Source organism: Heteronotia binoei, chromosome 5 (assembly GCF_032191835.1).
Source record: "Heteronotia binoei isolate CCM8104 ecotype False Entrance Well chromosome 5, APGP_CSIRO_Hbin_v1, whole genome shotgun sequence".
Classification (NCBI taxonomy): Eukaryota; Metazoa; Chordata; class Lepidosauria; order Squamata; family Gekkonidae; genus Heteronotia; species Heteronotia binoei.
In genome coordinates, this window is record NC_083227.1 from 2,870,123 (window position 1) to 2,894,194 (window position 24,072).

The window sequence follows — 24,072 nt, forward strand, 5'->3', positions numbered from 1 at the left end:
ACCTATATTGAAAGGGGTGTTCAAAGACCTGAGTCAGATTGAGGTGACAAGAGAAGAGGTCCTACAACTGAGAGATGAATTAAAAACTAATAAGTCACCAGGTCCGGATGGCATACATCCGAGAGTTCTGAAAGAACTCAAAGTTGAACTTGTGGATCTTCTGACAAAAATATGTAATCTTTCATTGACATCTGCCTCCGTTCCTGAGGACTGGAAGGTAGCAAATGTCACCCCCACCTTTAAAAAGGGTTTCAGAGGAGATCCGGGAAATTACAGGCCAGTCAGTCTGACTTCAATACCAGGAAGGTTGGTAGAAACCATTATCAAGGACAAAATGAGTAGGCACATTGATGAACACGAGTTATTGAGGAAGATTCAGCATGGGTTCTCTAAGGGAAGATATTGCCTCACTAACCTGTTACATTTCTTTGAGGGGGTGAACAAACATGTGGACAAAGGAGACCCGATAGATATTGTTTACCTTGATTTCCAGAAAACTTTTGATAAAGTTCCTCGTCAAAGGCTCCTTAGTAAGCTCGAGAGTCATGGAGTAAAAGGACAGGTCCTCTTGTGGATAAAAACTGGCTAATTAATAGGAAGCAGAGAGTGAGTATAAATGGGTAGTCTTTGCACTGGAGGACGGTAAACAGTGGAGTGCCGCAGGGCTCGGTACTGGGTCCCATGCTCTTTAACTTGTTCATAAATGATTTGGAGTTGAGAGTGAGCAGTGAAGTGGCCAAGTTTGCGGATGACACTAAATTGTTCAGGGTGGTGAGAATCAGAGAGGATTGTGAGGAACTCCAAAGGGACCTGTTGAGGCTGGGTGAGTGGGTGTCAACTTGGCAGATGAGGTTCAATGTGGCCAAGTGCAAAGTAATGCACATTGGGGCCAAGAATCCCAGCTGCAAATACAAGTTGATGGGGTATGAACTGGCAGAGACTGACCAAAAGAGAGATCTTGGGGTTGTGGTAGATAACTCACTGAAAATGTCAAGACAGTGTGCGATTGCAATAAAAAAGGCCAACGCCATGCTGGGAATTATTAGGAAGGGAATTGAAAACAAATCAGCCAGTATCATAATGCCCCTGTATAAATTGATGGTGCAGTCTCATTTGGAATACTGTGTACAATTCTGGTCACCGCACCTCAAAAAGGATATTATAGCATTGGAAAAAGTGCAGAAAAGGGCAAATAGAATGATTAAAGGTTTGGAACACTTTCCCTATGAAGAAAAGTTAAAACGATTGGGGCTCTTTAGCTTGGAGAAAAGTCGACGGCGGAGTGACATGATAGAGGTTTACAAGATTATGCATGGGATGGAGAAGGTAGAGAAAGAAGTACTTTTCTCCCTTTCTCACAGTACAAAAACTCGTGGGCATTCAATGAAATTGCTGAGCAGTCGGGTTAGAACGGATAAAAGGAAGTCCTTCTTCACCCAAAGGTTGATTAACATGTGGAATTCACTGCCACAGGAGGTGGTGGCGGCTACAAGCATAGCCAGCTTCAAGAGGGGGTTAGATAAAAATATGGAGCAGAGGTCCATCAGTGGCTATTAGCCACAGTGTGTGTGTGTATATATATATATATATATATATATATATATATAAATTTTTGGCCACTGTGTGACACAGAGTGTTGGACTGGAGGGGCCATTGGCCTGATCCAACATGGCTTCTCTTATGTTCTTACGTGACACAGAGTGTTGGACTCGATGGGCCATTGGCCTGATCCAACAAGGCTTCTCTTATGTTATTATGGGACACAGAGTGTTGGACTGGAGGGGCCACTGGCCTGATCCAACATGGCTTCTCTTATGTTTTTACGTGACACAGAGTGTTGGACTCGATGGGCCATTGGCCTGATCCAACATGGCTTCTCTTATGTTCTTACGTGACACAGAGTGTTGGACTCGATGGGCCACTGGCCTGATCCAACATGGCTTCTCTTATGTGACACAGAGTGTTGGACTGGATGGGCCACTGGCCTGATCTAACATGGCTTCTCTTATGTGACACAGAGTGTTGGACTGGATGGGCCACTGGCCTGATCCAACATGGCTTCTCTTATGTGACAGTGTTGGACTGGAGGGGCCACTGGCCTGATCCAACATGGCTTCTCTTATGTGACACAGAGTGTTGGACTGGATGGGCCACTGGACTGATCCAACATGGCTTCTCTTATGTGACACAGAGTGTTGGACTGGAGGAGCCACTGGCCTGATCCAACATGGCTTCTCTTATGTTCTTAATTGGTACACCTGGCCTCTGGGTCCCCAATGCAGCCGATTGCTAGACCTGGGCTTTTCTTTCCCATTGAACTCAATTGGGAGACCTGGCCTCTGCTTCCCCACTGCACCACATTGCTACACCACACCTTTCTTTTCATTTAACAAACTGTCACAAGTCCTGCCACAACAGACAGCGGACAGAGAGGAATTTTGCTTCCTCCCCCAAGTAGAAATTGAAGGCATCCAATATACCCAATGGGCAGAAGGTTCAAGGCACAGATAATGATTAAAATGTGGAATCTGCCACCAGAGGGTGTAGTCATGGCCACCACAGGAATAAACAGCTTTCAAAGAGACCAGATAAATTCATGGAGGGCAAATCTGTCAATGGCTGCTAGCTGTGGTGATTGAGGGGAACCTTCACATTTAGAGGCAGTCAACATCTGGATCCCAGAGAAGGAGGCAGCATCAGGGGAAGGCCTTGGCCTCCATGCCCTCTTGCTTGGCCCTCCAGAGGAACTGGTTGGCCCCTGTGTGAGACAGGAGGCTGGACTAGATGGGCCCTCACTGGTCTGATCCATCAGGGCTCTTCTGATGCTCTTCTCAGGGGAAGGCCTCGGCCTCTCTGCCCTGTTGCTGGCCCTCCAGGGGAACTGGCTGGCCACTATGTGTGACAGGATGCTGGACTAGAGGAACCCTCACTGGTCTGACCCAGCAGGGCTCTTCTGAGGTTCTTCTCAGGGGAAGGCCTTGGCCAGTTTGGTGCAGTGGTTAAGTGTGTGGACTCATATCTGGGAGAATCGGGTTTGATTCTCCACTCCTCCACTTACAGCTGCTGGAATGGCCTTGGGTCAGCCATAGCTCTGGCAGAGGTTGGCCTTGAAAGGGCAACTGCTGTGATAGCCCTCTCAGCCCCACCCACCTCACAGGGTGTCTGTTGTGGGTGGAGAAGATATAGGAGATTGTAAGCCGCTCAGAGTATAGTAAGCACTCTATAAATTTGTATTAAATTTCTTTTTAGTGTTTTTCTAATTTATAGACTCTGGTTTTTCGCAGATGCCTTTGTGCTGTTTAGCTGCTCCATTTTCCGTGTTACTCTTTTTGGTTGTCTTAGCCTCCAGGTGGGGCTGGAGATCTCCCAGGATTATAACTGCTCATCATTAGAACTGATTTTGGGCTGTGTCAACAGAAGTATAGTCAGATCACGTAATAAATGTAAAGTTCTGCATTTAGGTAGGAAAAACCAAATGCATCATTATAGGATGGGGGAGACTTGTCTTGGCAGTAGTATGTATGAAAAGGATCTAGGGGTCTTTGTGGACCTTTCACGGAACATGAGTCAGCAGTGTGCTGCAGTAACTAAAAAGGCAAATGTAGTTTTGGGCTGTATCAACAGAAGATTAGTGTCCAGATCATGTGAGGTGATGACTTTGCTGTGCTCTGGTTAGACCTCACCTAGGGTATTGTTTTCAGTTTGGGGCAGCAGAGTTTAAGAAGGAGGTAGAGAAGCTGGAAGGGGTCCAGAGGAGGGCGATGAAGATGGTGAGGGGTCTGGAGACCAAGTCCTATGAAGAAAGATTGATGGAGCTGGGCATGTTCAGCCTGGAGAGGAGGTGGCTGAGAGGCGATATGATCTGACAGCAATCCTGATTCTGTGAATTAGGGAGACCATGAGAAGGAGGGCAGGAAGGGCTGCATCAGTGCCTAGTTCTTGTGGCCTCTTCTTACACACCCAGGGAAATGCTGAGTGGCACTTTGGGGTCAGTCAGAATTCTTTCTCTAGGCGAGATTGGCAAGGGAACCTGGAGAGTTTGGGGGTTTTTGGCCATCTTCTACTAATGGAGCAGGGGTCAGCAGGTGTGTGTTGTGGGGGGAGACTGTTGTGAGTTTCCTGCATTGTGCAGGGGGTTGGACTAAATGACCCTGGAGGTCCCTTCCATCTCTATGATTCTGAGTACCCAGATCAATTCAGCCCACAAAAGATGCCTGTTTAGCGGGTGGGCTCTATGGCAGGGGTGGCCGACGGTAGCTCTCCAGATGTTTTTTGCCTACTACTCCCATCAGCCCCACCCATTGGCCATGCTGGCTGGGGCTGATGGGAGTTGTAGGCAAAAAACATCTGGAGAGCTACCGTTGGCCACCCGTGCTCTGTGGCATTAGACTGCGCTGAGCTCCCCCCTCCCCCCAATTCCCTGGGAATTCCCCATTGCAGACGTCACTACCTGAGAGCAGCAGCGGTTTTATTTCAGAATTAAGATGACCAGCGATTGGACGCCAGCTGCAGACGCTGAATTTCCTTGCACTTTAAAGACACTGATTATTCCTGCTCCCCCCCCCCGCCCCCAAAGAAATCCCACGCACATGGTGGAGCACAAGCGATGCTAACAGCCGCTTCCCTCTCTTCTTCCAAAATCTAATCCCTTGTTCTCCCCCCCCCCCCCCGCAATCCTGCAGGACTTACTTGCAGGGAGACCTTCCCTGGCTGCAAAGAAGCTTTTCCCTGCTTCTCTTTGCGGATCTGAAGCTCTTCCTTTTTTGTGCAATTCAGAAATTTCTCTCCCCCCCCCCTCCAAGCCGCAGAGCCTTCCTCCCTCCCCCCCCCCCTTGCTTGGCCTCTCTTGCAAAAACGGCTCTGTCCCTTTAACCCTTGCAGTGCTGGACAGGAACTTAAACTCTCCCCCGCCCGTTTCCTGCTCCCAGACCCAGCCAGATCGGTCGGGCTGCAGCCAGCGATGCCCTCTGCAGCTCAGCAGGGCCGGATTGACATCTTTTTTGATGGGGCGGGAGTAAAAAAGGGCGCCCCTTACATTTTCCCTTCATTTATATAAGGCAGTTTCATGTCTGTGTTAATGTGAAACTTGGTGGAATGAGGAGAATCAGTGGGACTCGGTGATTCCTGGATAGAAGTTATATGGGAAGGATAGGGAGGGAAGGGTTGGAGGTGGGGTGGCTCTGTATGTCAGAGGGGGTACACAGTCCAGTAATTGGCGGCTGCAAGCATAGACAGCGTCAAGAGGGGATTGTATAAAAATATGGAGCAGAGGTCCATCAGTGGCTATTAGCCACAGTATATTACTGGAGCTGTCTGGGGCAGTGGTGCTCTGTATTCTTGGTGCTTGGCGGGGGTGGGGGGGGGGCAAAGTGGAAAGACTTCTAGCCCTACTTATGGACCTCTTGATGGTTGTTGCTTTTTTGTGGCCTCGTGGCGTAGTGTTAAAGCTGCAGTGCTGCAGTCCTAAGCTCTGCTCACGACCTGAGTTCGATCCCCGGCGGAAGCTGGGTTTTTAGGGAGCCGGCTCGAGGTTGACTCAGCCTTCCATCCTTCCGAGGTGGGTAAAATGAGGACTCAGCTTGCTGGGGGGGGGGGGGAGTCTAGATGACTGGGGAAGGCAAGGGCAAACCACCCCGTCAAAAGTCTGCCGTGAAAACGTTGTGAAAGCAACGTCACCCCAGAGTCGGAAACGACTAGTGCTTGCACAGGGGACCTTTCCTTTCCTTTATTATTCTGTTATCCTGTAAGCTGTCCTGAGCAGGTTCCTGGAGAGGCGGCATAATTTTTTTTCTAATTAAATAAAATAAATAAAGCCAAGCACATCCCATGAACACCAACACAGCTGCCTTGTACAGAATCAAAGAGCAAGCCGTGAAAAACAACTAAGCACAAATATCAAAATCACTCAATTCTGTTACAAATTCATATGAATCATATAAACATCAGTGTCCCGGAAGAAAATATTACAAAGTAGGCAATATTAGTCAATTCCGGTAGTTATCAAAAGATGATCCAATTTCTCTTCTGTTCCTCATCTCTTCGGTGAATAAAGTGCCTGTACATTCCTCTCCTCTTTAGAGAGAAAATAAAGGTGCTCGTCCAATCCAGATATTCAAAGAAAGGATTTTATAAGTCCACAGTAAGTCTTGTCTGCAGCGCTATATACTTCACACATATATGGACTAGCCGGGCCGCTCAGGTCAGCGCATTTTAAGAAGGATATAGACAAGCTGGTGTTAACAGATAAAGTGTACTGGGTTCTACCCCTATCTACTAAAAGGGGATCTTTATTCAGATACTCTGGGAAGAACACCCCTCAGGGACAAAGACACCAGACTACAGGTTCTGAAATATATATTGGAAATTTATTTAAATCTTAATTACTGCAGCATTCTGATGAGACCAGGGACAAATGTATTATCCCAAGGTTACATGATTACATGGCTACATAGGCTCATGGGTGTGTGGTTACATGACCCATGTTTACATAGGTTACATGGTTGCATAGTTTCTTAGTTACATGGCTATAGTCTTTCCTATGCTCAGGTTCCTTAGCCTATTACATTTGATAACAGCAAAACCATTGTATAGATAGCAAAAAGCATTTCATCCTCACCTCTCCTATGGCTTCAGGTGGTTGTCTATGCAGAAGTGTGGAGGGGTCTTGCTTCTCAGGAGGCTTCCCTTAAACTCACTGTCAATTCACTAACTGACCAACCCCTTTGATCTCCTAAGTTATACCTTTCTCCACAATGTCCACCCCTCCCTTCTGTCCAATCAAAAACCAGAAAGCCAGAAAAACCACCCCTTCCTTCTATCCAATCAAAGCCCAGAAAGCCAAACTCCGTCTTCTTTTGGCTGGAAAGGTCCCCAAACCCCCGTTACATAAGAAAACCACCTATTGTTGCCAAATACTTCTGCTAATTAGTACTAGATAGGCCACTGAACCCTAAAGGGCAAAAATCCCCATCTGGGACAAACACTTTTCCATGAAAGCCTGGGAACTCTATCTCACCCATTCTAATCAATACCTTAATACACATATATCATAATAAAGCATACAATCACATTAACACACATGAGAACAGAAATATTTGCCCATATGTGAATATATATTATATAGAGAAGGGGAAGGCTATGCAGAGAGCTATATAAAGCCCACAAAGATTCTATATAGCCATATACTTGCCCTGCATGATTTTCTGACCATTAAATTCATTATACTTCCCTAGCCTATTAGGAAAGTCTAACAAATCCATTTAATAAAAATCTCTCCTCTGTGTCCATGCCTGAATTCCTGACAGGCGGATTCCCCTTTTGGTAATCTCTCTCTCACTCTCCCCCTTTCTCCATTTCACTACAGTATTGGGATGACTGTTATAGAAACCCCTCTATAGGAGATCGTTTCGGCCTCCTATTAATCTCATCTCTTCCCAACAGGGTATAGACAAATCCATAATATTATACTATAGGATTCATGCTGTTTAACAATATTTCTCCACGCTGGACGTATTGGAGCTCCATACAAGGGCATTGTCAAAAGTCCTCTTCCGCAATGAGATTAATAGACATGTTTTCCCAGATCCTCATTAGTACTCCATGTGTTGAGGACACCGTTATCAAAGTTTATTTTACCATCTTCAGATGTTCTGGGAACAAGCTTGTTTACAGCATTTTTGTGCAATTATGCAGTCAAATAACAAGATATTGACTCCACACATACTTTTGCTGATAAGTTTATCTGGCCAGCCGTTAATTAGTATCAAATGTATTTTCCCAGATAGTTCATCCGTCGGCCAACCGTCCCTTTTTATTAGAGAAATCCGGGCCCCTCAGCCATATAGAAACATCATGTATATAAAAAATCCAACACTGGAATGGGTCCAGAGGAGGGTGACGAAGATGGTGAGGTGTCTGGAGACCTAGTCCTATGAGGAAAGGCTGAAGGAGCTGGGGTTGTTTAGCCTGGAGAGGCGGCGGCTGAGAGGTTATAGGATCACCATCTTTAAATATTTGAAGGGTTGTCCTATAGAGGAGGGGGTGGAATTTTTTCTATGGCCCCAGAAGGTAGGGCTAGGACCAATGGTTTGAAATTAGATCAGAAAAGTTTCCGGCTGAACTTTAGGAAGAGCTTCTTGACTGTTAGAGCAATTCCTCAGTGGGAGGTGGTGGGCTCTCCTTCCTTGGAGGTTTTTCAAGAGGCTAGATGGCCACCTGACAGCAATGAAGATCCTGTGAATTTAGGGGGAGGTGTTTGTGAGTTTCCTGCATGGTGCAGGGGTTGGACTAGATGACCCTGGAGGTACCTTCCAACTCTATGATTTTATACACACACAAACACATATACATACATACACAAATATAAATGTGGACTTGACTAAGCCACCGATTCCAAGGAGATCTTTATTAAAGAGACATATTCATCATAGTCCATATCATTCAAAACCAGGCAATCAAGCCTCAAGCCTCAAGTGGAGAAAATAATAATAATAATTAATAATAATAATAATAATAATATTTTATTTTTATATCCCGCCCTCCCCGCCAAGGCGGGCTCAGGGCGGCTAACAGACATGGGGGTCCCATGATTCATATAAAACAACATAAACAATTTTAAATATATCAATTACAAATGAATTATTTAAAAAAGATAAAATATATAAAATAGGTGCTAAAATACTGTAATCATAATGTACACAAGATGGCTAGATGTCCACTCGTTGGATTAATCAGGTTCTATCTCGAAAGCCAGCTGGAAAAGAAATGTTTTGCAAGCCCTGCGGAATTGGCTCAGGTCCCGCAGGGCTCGCACCATCTCTGGAAGGTCGTTCCACCAACGAGGGGCTATCACCGAGAAGGCCTGCTCCCTAGTAGCCCTCAACCTAGCTTCTCTTGGCCCAGGGATTGTTAGTAAGTTCTGAGAACTAGATCTCAGTGCTCTCTGGGGCACATATGGGGAGAGGCGGTCCTTTAGGTAGGCAGGTCCTCAGCCATATAGGGCTTTAAAGGTGATAACCAGCACCTTATAGCGAACACGGTACACAACCGGCAGCCAATGCAGATCCCGCAGCCCAGGCCGCGCAGGTTCCCACCGTGGTAGTCCCTCCAGCAGCCTGGCCGCCGCGTTCTGGACTACCTGAAGTCTCCGTGTTCGGTATAAGGGCAGCCCCATGTAGAGGGCATTGCAGTAGTCTAATCTCGAAGTGACCGTTGCGTGGATCACAGTTGCTAGGTCGGTGCGCTCCAAGAAGGGAGCCAACTGCCTCGCCCTCTTAAGATGAAAGAAGGCGGATCTAGCAGTGGCGGCTACCTGGGCCTCCATTGATAGAGAGGACTCCAGTAGCACTCCCAGGCTCTTGACTTTGCGCACTGGTACCAGTGGCGCACCGTCAAAGGCCGGTAAAGTAATCTCCCCTCCCGGTCCGCCGCGGCCCACGCAAAGGACCTCAGTCTTCGCCGGATTCAACTTCAGCCCGCTCAGCCTGAGCCAGTCAGCCACGGCTTGTAATGCCCGGTTCAAATTTATAGGGACATCACCAGCCCGGCCGTCCATCAATAGATAGAGCTGGGTGTCATCTGCGTATTGATGACAACCCAGCCCATACCTCCGTGCAATCTGGGCAAGGGGGCGCATAAAGATGTTAAACAACATCGGGGAGAGAACTGCTCCCTGAGGCACTCCACAATGAAGTGGGTGCCTCTGAGACAGCTCCCCCCCAATTGCCACCCTTTGTCCCCGACCATCAAGAAAGGAGGAGAGCCACTGTAAGGCTAGCCCCCAAATTCCTGCGTCGGCGAGGCGGCGGGTCAGCAGCCGATGGTCGACCATATCGAACGCAGCCGATAGGTCTAGCAACAGCAATACCGCCGAGCCGCCTCGATCCAGTTGTCGTCGGAGGTCATCCATGAGGGCGACCAGGACTGTTTCCGTCCCATGGCCCGGGCGGAAGCCGGACTGGCATGGGTCTAGGACGGAAGCGTCCTCCAGAAATTCCTGTAACTGCACCGCCACAGCCCTCTCGATAATTTTGCCCAAAAAGGGCAGATTTGAGACCGGCCGGTAGTATGCCAATTCGGCCGGGTCTGATGATTGTTTTTACAAGAGAGGGCGGACCAATGCTTCTTTCAGGGGTGTTGGAAAAACACCTTCTGAAAGGGATCGATTTATAATATCCCGTATAGGATATCTTAATTCCTCCTGGCAGGCCTTAATTAGCCAGGAGGGGCATGGGTCCAGGTCACAAGTCGTGGATCGTGCAGTGCCAAGAATTCTGTCGACCTCCTCCAAGCCTTCCTCCCTGGGTCTATGAAGGTCTAGAAAAGGGCAACCAGAATGATTCAAGGGTTGGAACCCTTTCCCTATGAACAAAAGTTCAAACGCTTGGGACTCTTTAGCTTGGAAAAATGTCGACTGCGGGGTGACATGATAGAGGTTTACAAGACTATGCATGGGATGGAGAGAGCAGAGAAAGACATTCAATGAAATTGCTGAGCAGTCGGGTTAGAACAGATAAAAGGAAGTCCTTCTTCACCCAAAGGGTGATTAACATGTGGAATTCATGGCCACAGGAGGTGGTAGCGGCTGCAAGTATAGACAGCTTCAAGAGCGAATTGGATAAGCATATGGAGCAGAGGTCCATCAGTGGCTATTAGCCACAGTATATTGATGGAACTCTCTGTCTTGGGCAGGGATGCTCTGTATTCTGGGTGCTGGGGAGGGCAAGAGTGGGAGGGCTTCTAGTGTCCTGGCCCCACTGTTGGACCTCCTGATGGCTCTTGGGGTTTTTTGTCCACTGTGTGACACAGAATGTTGGACTGGATGGGCCATTGGCCTGATCCAACATGGTCTCTCTTATGTTCTTAACTTCTTAAGACTAACAGGAAAATGAAAGCAGAGCAGCTCCAAACAAACAGAGGGACTCCGTTCACTTCTCTTCCTTTACACACTCACCAGGAAAACCCAGGAGCCTCAGCCGATTGGGGGAAGGTTTTCTGTGGCTGTGTCCCTCCCCCCCTCCTCAGTCAATCAAGGGAAGACTGATTGAGAAGGTAAGATAATCAGATTCACTTCTAGAAATGCTTTGGAGCGAAATAGTGGGCCCAAAAGGAAGCTTAACTCTGGAAGTTTGTTATCACCCACTGGATCAAAAGATAGAGGATGATTATAAAATGATGAAAGAATTAAAGAGCAGCTGGATGTAAAAACTGTGTCATAATAGGCGATTTTAACTACCCACACATTGATTGGGTCAATATATGTTCAAATCGGGAGAAAGAGGCTGAGTTTCTAGCCATTCTCAATGACTGCTATGGAGCAGATGGTCACAGAACCTACCAGGCGAGAGGCAATCCTGGATTTGGTCCTAAGGAATACCCAAGACCTGGTGAGAGAAAAGAAAACACCAGACTCCAATTCCTTAAATGTATGCTCATTTATTTTAAATACTACTAATACCTAGTTCTAAAGCTTCTCTGTCTCTAATGTTTGGTGTAAAACTCTTAAATCATGCAAAAAAAAAAATTACAATGGATATAGGGTTAGTCGTACATGGCTACATTCTACAATATCCCCTATAACAAACATTTAGTCTATTGCAGGGGTAGCCAACGGTAGCTCTCCAGATGTTTTTTTGCCTACAACTCCCATCAGCCCCAGCCAGCATGGCCAATGGCTGGGGCTGATGGGAGTTGTAGGCAAAAAACATCTGGAGAGCTACCGTTGGCCAACTAATCTAGTCCAACCCCCTGCACAAGGCAGGAAACTCACAAATACCATTCCCTAAATTCACACTGGACCGCCTCTCCCCATATGAACTCCCACAGCATCCTCTTTAGCAAAAGCAATGAGATACATGATGATTTTTCAGTGGAAATGTGTTGGATTTACCAGCAATTGGAATCTAAAGATCCATTCAGTGAAGCAACACAGCTCTTTTGGAGCCAGTACAGCAGAGATTGTGAACTTTGAAAAGACATCGAATTAACCCTTCATAAAAAACTTTGGTTTGAAATGGACTATATATAGTATATTTTATCCATTGAGGGGAGAGAGGGAGAAAGAGTGAGGGAGAGAGAGGGAGAAAGAGCTTATACAATACTCAGAGGCTTTTGTCTCCTGCTATGTGGTGCAATATTGGATCGTGATATGAATAGTGAAACCGTATTTCATGTGGAAAATTGAGTATTCAGTCTGGATGGATGGTGGGTATATTTGTACATCACAGACATAGAATTTACATATATAATGTCTAAGGAATTTATTAAAATTACAGTAATTTCCTATTATAGACCTGGTGTTCTATGGCATCTTTGAGGGTGCAGGGAATGACAGTCCCTGGAAGTTGCAGAAACATTCTGGGAATGGAATTCCACTCTTGCCCTCCTTGAAGCCCGCCAGGCATCCTTAGGACCAGGGAATATGAGCAGATGTTGAGCAGCAGAACTCAGAGCCCGGGGGTTCATATGGGGAGAGGCGGTCCAGAAGATATGCAGGCCCCTGGTCGTTGATGCTTTGAGCCAGCTCATCTCTACTGAATGGATCTGAGATTGGGTGCCTGATTGAGTACCCTGACCTGGAAGCCCACAACCAAAAGGGGAAATTCCACTGGCAAGCCACTGCAGGGGTGGGGGGGGGGAGCTTGCATTGCCCAGCCATTTCATGATTTCCTAGGCTCAGAGCATTGTATATTTTTAGTTTCTGCTGTGATTCTTGTGCTTTTTCTTGATGTATTATTTTTAAAGTTGTTTTGCCAAATCTCACTACTCCACCTTTCCATTTTAGGTAGACATCTTTTAATGGTGGACGGGGGAAGGTTTGGGAGACCCAACCTGGGCTGACGCTGCCCCCACTCTCCCCCACACCCTGGAACAACACAGATGTCCTTTTTAAGATTGCTGCAAAACATCCGTATTTGGCCACATCCCTTTTAAAAGATTGTTGTAAAACTCAGTTTGCCGTCTCAGTGGCTGAGATCAAAGGGAGATGAAAACAAGGGGCAAATGCCATGTCTTGACCAGCAAGAGAGGATTCAAGGGTGCCCAACTGTACCTAGGGCCTGGCAGAAGAAAAGAAGAGATGCCAGCACAGCAACGCTCTAATGAGCCATTCTGAAGCAGAGACACACCCATTGCTTGCTTTCTCTAGCTCTGGACCTTGATTACTTGCTTCCCAGAACCTGCAGCACCTGCAAAACTGTCAATAGGCGATGCACCTCTAGAGGACAGCTGACGGGGCACGGCTGGCTGGCTCTCTCACTCACCTGGAGGCGTCATCAGGGCCAAGCTCTCAGGTGTTGGAGGGAGGGAGGGAGGCAGAGAAGCTATGAAACCCACATTTGACGAGTGTTCTTCACTGCTTGTCACCTTCCATCTGGGCAGAGCCATGTCTGTTCACCCCTCCTGGGGTTGGCGAGCCCCCGCTGAGTCCAAGGGCAGCAGAGGAGAGGAAGTGGATGTGGCTAAAGGGGCACAAGAGTTTACAGAGGCCACACTGGCCCCGGGGCTTCCGTTTGGCTGGACTGGAAACAGGTGTGTGAGGATATTTTGGCTCTGGACAACAGCTGCTGCCGCATGTCCCTGCTCCGCCCCCTCTGGCCAGGACTCAGCACTACAGCCAGAAGTCATTTATTGAAGAAGAGGTGCCAGAGCTTATTAGCACAACTCATTTGCATATGCCAGGAGTGGCCAACGGTAGCTCTCCAGATCTTTTTTGCCTACAACTCCCATCAGCCCCAGCCAGCATGCCATACACCCCTGACATCAACGGAAGGTGTGCTAAATTATATCAGCTCAGCATCTACCTTAAAATGCTTCTTGAATTAGAATTGTCATAATAAAACCTGACTCCCATCATACTTTTTAGATTACTTTCTCTTTCTAAATTATTAGCCCCAGCCCTCCTCTCCGCCACCCCTTGCCGACTCATGGGGCCAGAAAATGGAAGTCTGTACACTGAAACAGGCTTGTAGCTGCGCTGCCTTCAGTAGCCAAGCCAGCCACCCAGTGGACAGGTTCTCGGCCTAGGCTGCTGCCTACTTCATAGAATCATTGAGTCGGAAGGGACTTCCAGGCTCATCTAGTAGTTGGCCTACTCCTATGTGCCATCCCTGGGTGTTGAAGAATGCAACTGTGACTCAAGATCCTTCCACACTGAGCATTCAAAAGGTTTCACCTGTGTGTGGATTCTTAAGATACTTTTGTAGACTGGAACTCACGTTGGATCTCTTCTATACTCTGTGCATTCCAAATGGTCCTCCCCTGTGCGGATTCTTTGATGCTATTGAAGATTCTAAATGAATTTCTTTCCACACTATTGAGCATTCAAAAGGTTTTGAAGACTGGCTTTCAAACTGAATGTCTTCCCAGACTCTTGAGCATTCAAAATGTTTATCCCCTGTATGTGTTCTTAGATGCTGTTAAAGAAAGCCACTTCAACTTAATCTCTTTCCACACTCTGAGCATTCAAAAGGTTTCTCCCCTGTGTGGGTTCTCTGATGATACTGAAGGCTGGAACTCCAACTGAATCTCTTTCCACACTCAGCATTCAAAAGGTTTCTCCCCTCTGTGAGTTCTTTGATGATACTGAAGACTGGTATTCACATTAAATCTCTTCCCACACTCTGAGCATTCAAAAGGTTTCTCCCTTGTGTGGGTTCTTTGATGATACTGAAGACCACCACGCTGACTGAATCTCTTCCCACACTCTGAACATTCAAAAGGTTTCTCCCCTGTGTGGGTTGTTAAATGATTCTGAAGTGTGCCACTGTGACTGAATCTCTTGCCACACTCTGAGCATTCAAATGGTTTCTCCCCTGTGTGGGTTCTTTGATGCTGTTGAAGATTGCTGCTCCGACTGAATCTCTTTCCACACTCTGAGCATTCAAACGGTTTCTCCCCTGTGTGGATTCTCTGATGCCATTGAAGAATACTATTCTGTCTGAATCTCTTGCCACACTCTGAGCATTCAAACGGTTTCTCCCCTGTATGGATTCTCTGATGCTGTTGAAGAGTACTATTCTGACTGAATCTCTTTCCACACTCTGAGCATTCAACAGGTTTCTCCCCTCTGTGAGTTCTTTGATGACACTGAAGACCGCCACGCTGACTGAATCTCTTCCCACACTCTGAACATTCAAAAGGTTTCTCCCCTGTGTGAGTTCTTAAATGCTTCTGAAGATTGCCACGCTGACTGAATCTCTTTCTACACTCTGAGCATTCAAAAGGTTTCTCCCCTCTGTGGGTTCTTAGATGCTCTTGAAGATTGAAATTCACACTGAATCGCCTTCCACACTCTGAGCATTCAAAAGGTTTCTCCCCTGTGTGGGTTCTTAAATGCTTCTGAAGATTGCCACGCTGACTGAATCTCTTTCTACACTCTGAGCATTGAAAAGGTTTCTCCCCTGTGTGGGTTATCTGATGCTGTTGAAGAGAACTCCTCTCACTGAATCTCTTTCCACACTCTGAGCATTCAAAATGTTTCTCCCCTGTGTGAGTTCTTAGATGCTTTTGAAGACTGGAACTTGCACTGAATGTCTTTCCACTCTCTGAGCATTCAAAAGGTTTCTCCCTTGTGTGGGTTCTTTGATGATACTGAAGACCACCACGCTGACTGAATCTCTTCCCACACTCTGAACATTCAAAAGGTTTCTCCCCTGTGTGAGTTCTATGATGCTGCTGAAGAGTGGCACTCCAACTGAATCTCTTCCCACACTCTGAGCATTCAAATGGTTTCTCCCCTGTGTGGATTCTCTGATGCCGTTGAAGAGTATTATTCTGACTGAATTTCTTGCCACACTCTGAGCATTCAAACGGTTTCTCCCCTGTATGGATTCTCTGATGCTGTTGAAGAGTACTATTCTGACTGAATCTCTTTCCACACTCTGAGCATTCAACAGGTTTCTCCCCTCTGTGAGTTTTTTGATGATACTGAAGACCGCCACGCTGACTGAATCTCTTTCCACACTCTGAGCATTCAAACGGTTTCTCCCCTCTGTGGGTTCTTAGATGCTCTTGAAGACTGGAATTCACACTGAATCTCCTTCCACACTCTGAGCATTCAAAAGGTTTCTCCCCTGTGTGGGTTCTTAGATGCTGTCGAAGATGGCCACTGCGGTGGAATCTCTTTCCACACTCTGAGCATTGAAAAGGTTTCTCCCCTGTGTGGGTTATCTGATGCTGTTGAAGAATCCTCCTCTCACTGAATCTCTTTCCACACTCTGAGCATTCAAAATGTTTCTCCCCTGTGTGAGTTCTTAGATGCTTTTGAAGACTGGAACTTGCACTGAATGTCTTTCCACTCTCTGAGCATTCAAAAGGTTTCTCCCTTGTGTGGGTTCTTTGATGATACTGAAGACCACCACGCTGACTGAATTTCTTCCCACACTCTGAACATTCAAAAGGTTTCTCCCCTGTGTGAGTTCTATGATGCTGCTGAAGAGTGGCACTCCAACTGAATCTCTTCCCACACTCTGAGCATTCAAACGGTTTCTCCCCTGTGTGGATTCTCTGATGCTGTTGAAGAGTACTATTCTGACTGAATCTCTTTCCACACTCTGAGCATTCAACAGGTTTCTCCCCTCTGTGAGTTTTTTGATGATACTGAAGACCGCCACGCTGACTGAATCTCTTTCCACACTCTGAGCATTCAAACGGTTTCTCCCCTCTGTGGGTTCTTAGATGCTCTTGAAGACTGGAATTCACACTGAATCTCCTTCCACACTCTGAGCATTCAAAAGGTTTCTCCCCTGTGTGGGTTCTTAGATGCTGTCGAAGATGGCCACTGCGGTGGAATCTCTTTCCACACTCTGAGCATTGAAAAGGTTTCTCCCCTGTGTGGGTTATCTGATGCTGTTGAAGAATCCTCCTCTCACTGAATCTCTTTCCACACTCTGAGCATTCAAAAGGTTTCTCCCCTGTGTGGGTTCTTAGATGCTTTTGAAGACTGGAACTTGCACTGAATGTCTTTCCACACTCTGAGCATTGAAAAGTCTTCTGCCGTTTGTGGGTTCTTTGTGGCTTTTGTAAACTGGAATTCATACTGAGCATCTTTCCACACTCTGAGAATTCAACACGCTTCTGTGCTGTGTGTATTCTTTGGTGTACCAACAGCTGTGTTCTGTATCTGAAGTACTTTTCACAATAATGGCATTTATATGCCTTCGTTATACTGTGGTTTGGGAAACATGCATTTCTCCTGGTTCGACCGGTTAATGTCATTTCATTCTTGGAACACATGAATGGTTTCACTCCTGAAGGAGTCCATTGGTGACGGCTGGAGACTGGGATTTCACGGAAGCTGCTTCCTTGGCAAGGAATGGTCTTAACTCCCCGTTTCGCTGTACAATTTCCTTCCTGCCTCTGTGATTCATCTCTGTTCCTAAAGTTTCCTTCAGCTTGTTCAGTCTTGGCTTTTTCCAGTGGGAACCCATGAAATTCCCCAACTGGCTCTTCAACATCTTCTGCTGGAATAAAGAGGGAAGTCAAATCTCAACTCACACAAGGAGCCAAGGCACCTACCACAAACTCCTAACTCATGACTACGCAATTTTGACTCCTAAATTGCTGGTCACAACCTGTCCCTGCCCACCCCTCCTGTAGAGCTTTTCCTACATTCTGACTATCCCTTCCCTCCCCAAAACTCCCTAAATGTACTTGAAGGGAAAAGGTGCCAAAGATATTTTCCTCTGTGCTTCCTATTTGCCTTGCCATGAAGGTCCTTGGACCTGCAGTTTGATGTAGTGGTTAAGTGTGCGGACTCTCACCTGGGAGAACTGGTTTTGATTCCCCATTCCTCCACTTGCACCTGCTGGAATTCCCTTGGGTCAGCCGTAGCTCTCCTAGGAGTTGTCCTTGAAAGGGCAGCTTCTGGGAGAGCTCTCTCAGCCCCACCCACCTCACAGGGTGTCTGTTGTGGTGAATGGGGGGGAGCTAAAGGAGATTGTGACCACTCTGATTCAGAGTATAGGGCGGGATATAAATCCAATATTTTCTTCTTTGATGATTAAATACAAAACTGATCGTAATGTCTAGTCCCATGACAGAGAGTTTCCTTCTTCATGTGATGAGAGAGATGAAGAGCTGATCTTCAGACTCCCATGACAGAGGTCTGCTGCGGTAGGGGAAGAAGTCAGGATTTCACTGCAGCCTCTTGTACATCCCTGCTTTCTTTGGGACAGAGAGAAGAGGAGGAAGAGTGAAACGAGGCCTTTGTCTGTCTCCACCTCAGGTCACTATACCCACCCTGCCTCTCCTGCTGGCCACGACATTGACCACAGTGGCCCCTGGACCAGCCCGGTGTGTCGGCTGATCTCAGAGCCCACTCAGCTCCTGGAGTCCTCCAGAGGGGGGGAGTACAGGACCAAGCCTCACAAGGACCTTTTGCTTTTCCATATTTTGATTCACACATCATCACAATGGTAGCAATTCGCACCTTTGAAAGATCCTTACCCAGAGAGGCCACATTCCCATAGTTCTCCAGCATGACTTCCCTGTAGAGATCTCTTTGGTCTGGATCCAGCAGGGCCCACTCAGCCTCGGTGAAAAACACAGCCACCTCCTCAAAGGAAAAGGGACCCTGAAAGAAAAAGCAGGTTTCCTCATCAGAGACTGTCCCAGTCAAGACTGTACTCTGGACAGGGGCATTCTGGGGTGGTGCAGGATGGAGAGCTTGCCAGGGGGGTAAAGTGAGCGGCCTTCAGAGCCCCTCTCGCTCAGACACATGAGCAGCAACTGCAGGAGCAAAAGCCCCCCTGAGGAAGAGGGGGGAACTCAGGCGGTCCCCTGCTCATCTCCCCTACCTGGACTGCAGGGGCAGTACCCGTTTCCACTCCTCCACAAAGATGACGGCTTAACATCATCTCTTCACTGCCTGTGAGGGAGAGAATGTTGGAATAAAGGATGTTAGCAGAGACTTCATATTTTCTTTGCTTGTTCGAATCCTGCTTCATGCACCCCTGTGCCCAAGGCTGTGAAATCCTGTCCTGGGTATACTTTAAAAAAATGTGTAACAATTTTGAGTAAACTTGAGGGAGAGGTAAGGAGAAGCCTCGGGGGGGGGGGGGGGTATAATCACTGCCAACACATTTGCAGTGTGGTGTAGTGAGCCAGTGTGGTGTAGTGGTTAAGTGTGCGTACTCTTATTTGGGAGAACCGGGTTGATTCCCCGCTCCTCCACTTGCACCTGCTAGCATGGCCTTGGGTCAGCCATAGCTCTGGCAGAGGTTGTGCTTGAAAGGGCAGCTTGTCAGAGCCCAATCAGTCCCACCCACCTCACACGTTTCTGATGTAGGGGAGGAAGTTAATTATGAGCCACTCTGAGACTCAGACTGAAGGGCAAGGTATAAATTCAATATCATCATCACCTTCTTCTTCTCCTCCTCCAAAACCTGAGACTTATCCTGTGAACTTCAGAGCTCAAAACTGACAGCATCTTGGCTCGATCTGACCAAAGGCCCAGGAACGCCATTCTCTGGGTGCCTTGGCCCTCCAATGAACCTTTGTGTTTAGGCTTCTGGGTGAAGCGGGGGGGGGGGGGGTGGAGTGGAGTGGTGGGGTTGGAAGAAATGAGGTCAAAGATACAATCACATCAGTTCAAAAACCCAAACATTATATTAGCACATCTGAAATCTGGAGGGTAATATTTAGGGGTTTCTTGAGTGTCTGCTGACCCTCTGATGTCATGTCTGAATGTTCAACGGGATGAGACATCACATCTACTCCTTGTCCTGCCTCCAAGCTCCCAGCGGTGAGAGACCAACTTTTTTTTTTAGCTGCCTTAAATCCCTCTAATGGAAGGTATGGAAGGTGATATAGGAATACTTTAGTTAACATGAGGAATTCACTGCTTCAGGAAGAGGCGATGGCTAAAAGCACAGACAGCTTCAAGAGGGGACGGGATAAACATATGAAGCAGAGGCCCATCAGAGGCCATCAGGTACTAGGTGCAAATGGAAAAATATTTCCTTTTGTGGCATGCAAAAGTATTTCCTTTTCCCCCTGTCCTGAACCTTTGTCGTGATTGGAGGCCAAGTGCGGCCTAGAGGACACGCAGAAGCCTGCCTAGGAGTTGCTAGTGGGCCCTACATCTCCCAGAGGTCTCCCAGGATCCCTTCTCTCTCTGATTGGGTGGCAGAATTTTGGAGGAAAAACTAGCCATGGGGCAGTGTGCCCTCTAAGCTGAGTTAGTGTGAGCTAGCTCACAGTTTTTTAGCCTCTTGCTCACACATTTTTGTCTCAGCTCAGTGTCAGACAATGGGATCTCAAATCAGCCAAGTCCTTGAAATTGATACGAAGTTAAGCTTTATTTGATAATCCATAAGCAGAACATGGGAACATTGGGACTGATACTCTGTAGCAGTTGGGAACACGCTTTAAGGGGTATACATCAAAGGTTTCTTACACAAAGCCACAATGCAAAAACATTGCCGATCTGAGGTGCTAAGATTCACACGGGTTTTCTTTCTTATCTCGTTGTTGCTGGCTATTTCTCTGGGACGGCCAAATGGTCGTCCCTGAGGCAGTTTATCTTCAAAGGGGAAATTGCTGTTGTTAGTATGGAGGGAAAGGAATGTTCACATCAAGCATTTGCAACAATCTGCATTTTCTACTTTGATATGCAAGGTCTTTTCTCATGGTTAGTAACATTGGTTCAAGATGGAGACAGTTTAGCTAAGCATTCATTCCAGTAGAGCACAAGGTACATTGTCTGACATACTGCCCCCCCTAAGCTCTTGCTCGGGGTTTGTCTGGGTGCAGTAGGTAAAATCTTTTGAGTAGCAGTGGAGCCCGTAGGTCTGATGACTTGACCCACTCATCACAGCTAGGTGGGAAGTACTTCCATCGTACTAAGTAGTGTAAAACCCCCTTCCTCATTTTGGCATCTAGCACCTCCTGTACCTCATGGTGACTCTGACCCTTCACTTGAATAGGTTTGGGCTCTGGAGGGCAGGGGTGCCAAGACGTAACTCCAGGATCTTTCTGAAGAAGGCTGCAATGGAAAACAGGGTGGATTTTACTAAACAGTTTAGGCAGTTCCAATTCTACTGTCACCTTATTTATTACTCTCTTTATTCTGAATGGTCCCAGATATTTGTATGCCAATTTTTCTACAAGTCTGAGTCAGGGGCAGGTTTTTGGTAGATAGGAAAACCGTCTCCCCCACTTTAAATTCCCATTCTGGAGAATGCTTTTTGTTGAAGTGGGCCTTGTAGTCTCTCTTGGCCCTTTCCAAATTCTTCTGAATGACAGCCCACCCCTTCTTGATTTCCCCCCACCATTGCTGGCAGGAGGTGGGGGTGACGCCTCAGGGCTGCTGGGTAACAAAGGAAAAGGCTTTCCTTCATAGCCGTTTACGATCTGGAAGGGGGAGGCTTGAGTGGAACTATGCAGGCTGTTATTGTATCCATATTCAGCGATAATTTACATAGCATCTCAAATATTGTTCCAGAAGGGCGTTTACGCGTTCCGTCTGTCCGTCCGTCTGTGGGTGGTAGGCGGAACTCAACCCCTGTTCCATGCCTGTCAGTTTGCAAAACTCCCACCAGAAGTTGGCAACAAACTGCGACCCGCGGTCACTAACTACCTTGTCAGGGAATGAGTGTAATTTGACAATGTGCTGGAAAAACAAATATGCCAGCTTCTTGGCAGTGGGGAGCTGTTTGCATGGAATGAAATGGGCTTGCTTCGAAAAGGTGTCCACTACCACTAAGATCACTGTCTTGCCTTGGGACACCGGCAGTTATACTATGAAGTCCATGGACACCACTGACCAGGGCCGATTCGCAGTGGGGGTGGGCTGGAGGAGGCCTGGAATTTTACCTCCTCGCTTTTTTGCCATGATGCAGGTGGGGCAGGAGGCCACAAACTCGGAAATGTCTTTTTTCATGTGGGGCCACCAAAATTGTCGGTTAACCAAATGCAACGTTTTTACATAGCCAAAGTGGCCAGCCAGTTTGCTGCAGTGGCAGTGCTGTAACACTTCTTGGCGGAGGGATTTAGGAACGTACAGCTTCCCTTCATAGTACCAAAATCCTCCCTCTCCTTTTACAAACCCTTCTGGTCTCTGCGTCCCCTCCTCTTCTGTCTCTGTAATTAGTCTGTTCCCCCCCACGGCTCCGGCCGCTTCGCCCCCTTCCTGGATCGGGTGGTCACAGCTCCCGCTACTGCGGAGGGGGGAATGAGGGAGTCTATCACCTCCTCCCGCTGGCTCTCGTGCTGGGGAAGCCGGGACAATGCATCCGCTAAAAAGTTTTTCGACCCTGGGATGTGTTTTAGGGTGAAATCGAATTTGGCGAAGAATCCGGCCCACCAAATTTGTTTTGCCGTTAGTTTTTGGAGGCCGGTGAGCGCCTCTAGGTTTTTATGGTTGGTCCAGATTTCAGTTGGGACCCTCGCCTCTTCTAACCATGACTGCCAAGTCTTTAGGCGAAAGTTACAGCAAACGCCTCTTTATCCCAGACGGACCAGTTACATTGCTCCTGCGAAAATTTTCGAGAAATATAAGCGCAGGGCCCCAGTTTCCCCTCCTCGTCCCTCTGCATCAATATGGCTCCTACGGCCACGTCGGAAGCGTCACACTGGACCACGAAGGGCTTGAGCTCGTCTGGGTGGGCGAGGACTGGCTCACTTGTGAATAGGCGCTTCAGCTTGTCGAAAGCCCTTTGGCACTCTGGCGACCAGCTTAACTTGGCCCCAGGCTTCTTCGCTTCCATGCCTTTTCCCTTAGTCTTAAGTAGGTCCATTAGGGGCAGCATCACTTGGGCAAACCCCTGAATGAACCCCCTGTAAAAATTAGCAAACCTGAGGAATGATTGGAGCTGTTTACGTGTCCTCGGGGGATCCCAATCCAACACCGCCTGTATTTTAGCGGGGTCCATTGCCAACCCCTTCCCGGACACTCAGAAACCCAGATAGTCCAGCTCCGTCTGGTGAAACTCACATGTGGATAATTTCACATACAGTTTGTGTTCGTATAAGGTGGTCAGCACTTTCCTCACCAGCTGCACGTGGGAGGGTAGATCTTTCAAATAGATAATGATGTCATCCAGGTACACCACCACCCCCTTATACAAATAGTCTCTCAGTACTTCATTGATAAAGTTCATAAATACTCCCAGGGCTCCCTGGAGTCCGAAGGGCATCACTAAATACTCAAACTGTCCCATTGGCATGTTGAACGCCGTCTTCCACTCGTCCCCCTCCTTGATCCTCACACGGAAATAAGCGTCCCTCAGGTCTAGCTTGGTGAAGATAGACCCCTCCAACACTGTGCTTAACAGATCTCTGATTAGAGGGATGGGGGAGGCGTTGGACATTGAAATCCCATTTATCCCACGAAAGTCGGTGCAAAGTCTAAGGCTCCCATCCTTTTTTCTAAAGAGGACAGGCACCGTGTGGGGTGCGGTGGCCGGCTTTATGAAGCCCCACTTTAAGTTCTTATTGGTGAACTTCCACAGCTCGGCCTTCTTGGCCCACCCCATAGAATACAGTTTGGCTTTTGGGAGCTCCTGACCTGGAATCAGCTCGATGGCGCAGTTGGTGCTGCGGTGAGGCGGCAGTTCATTAGCCTCCTCCTCACTAAACACTTTGCATAAGTCCCGATATTCTTTGGGGATCGAGCGGATCTTCTCTACCCACACACACATCCTTTCGTTCTTTGGGGGTGGGGTTGGCCCCCACTGGGTTAACCAGTGATGGTGCGCACCGCTTATCGGTGAAGTCTATGGTTTGCGCACCCCACTGTATGTCCGGTTGGTGCCTGACCAGCCAGCCCACCCCCAGCACCACATCGAAGGAGGACGAAGGGGCAATAATGAAAACTTCTACCTCCCAGTGCTCCTTTATCCCCACCGGCACGCGCCCTGGGTTTCCTCCACACATGGCTCCCCCCTCGTTACTGACCCATCCATTTGTTCAAACTGGATCGGGTGGGGCAACGGGGTTCGGGATAGTTCGAGGGCGTCCACCAGTCTCGGTGTTATAATCTCCCGCGTGCACCCTGAGTCGATTAGGGCTCGGGCGTGCATGAACCGCTTGAGATTTGGGTTCAATAGAGTCAAAGGGACAAAGAGCAGGGCC

At 47.7% G+C, this 24,072-nt stretch overlaps 2 protein-coding genes across 2 annotated transcripts in view; one reads left to right on the top strand and one right to left on the bottom strand.

Annotated features, from left to right (window-relative positions):
* The window catches only part of LOC132571389 (zinc finger protein 850-like), a gene marked incomplete at its 3' end in the record, with an annotated part of 552,489 nt that overhangs the window by 343,765 nt on the left and 184,652 nt on the right, over positions 1 to 24,072 (top strand). The gene's annotated exons all lie outside the window — the stretch shown is intronic.
* Positions 14,563 to 23,639, bottom strand: LOC132570880 (zinc finger protein 420-like; the record flags this gene model as incomplete). Its single annotated transcript, XM_060237519.1, has 3 exons — positions 23,507 to 23,639; positions 18,445 to 18,564; positions 14,563 to 17,459 (listed from the first exon to the last, which is right to left on the bottom strand). Coding segments are annotated over exons 1-3 (3,150 nt in total), but the record flags the coding sequence as incomplete, so codon positions are not given.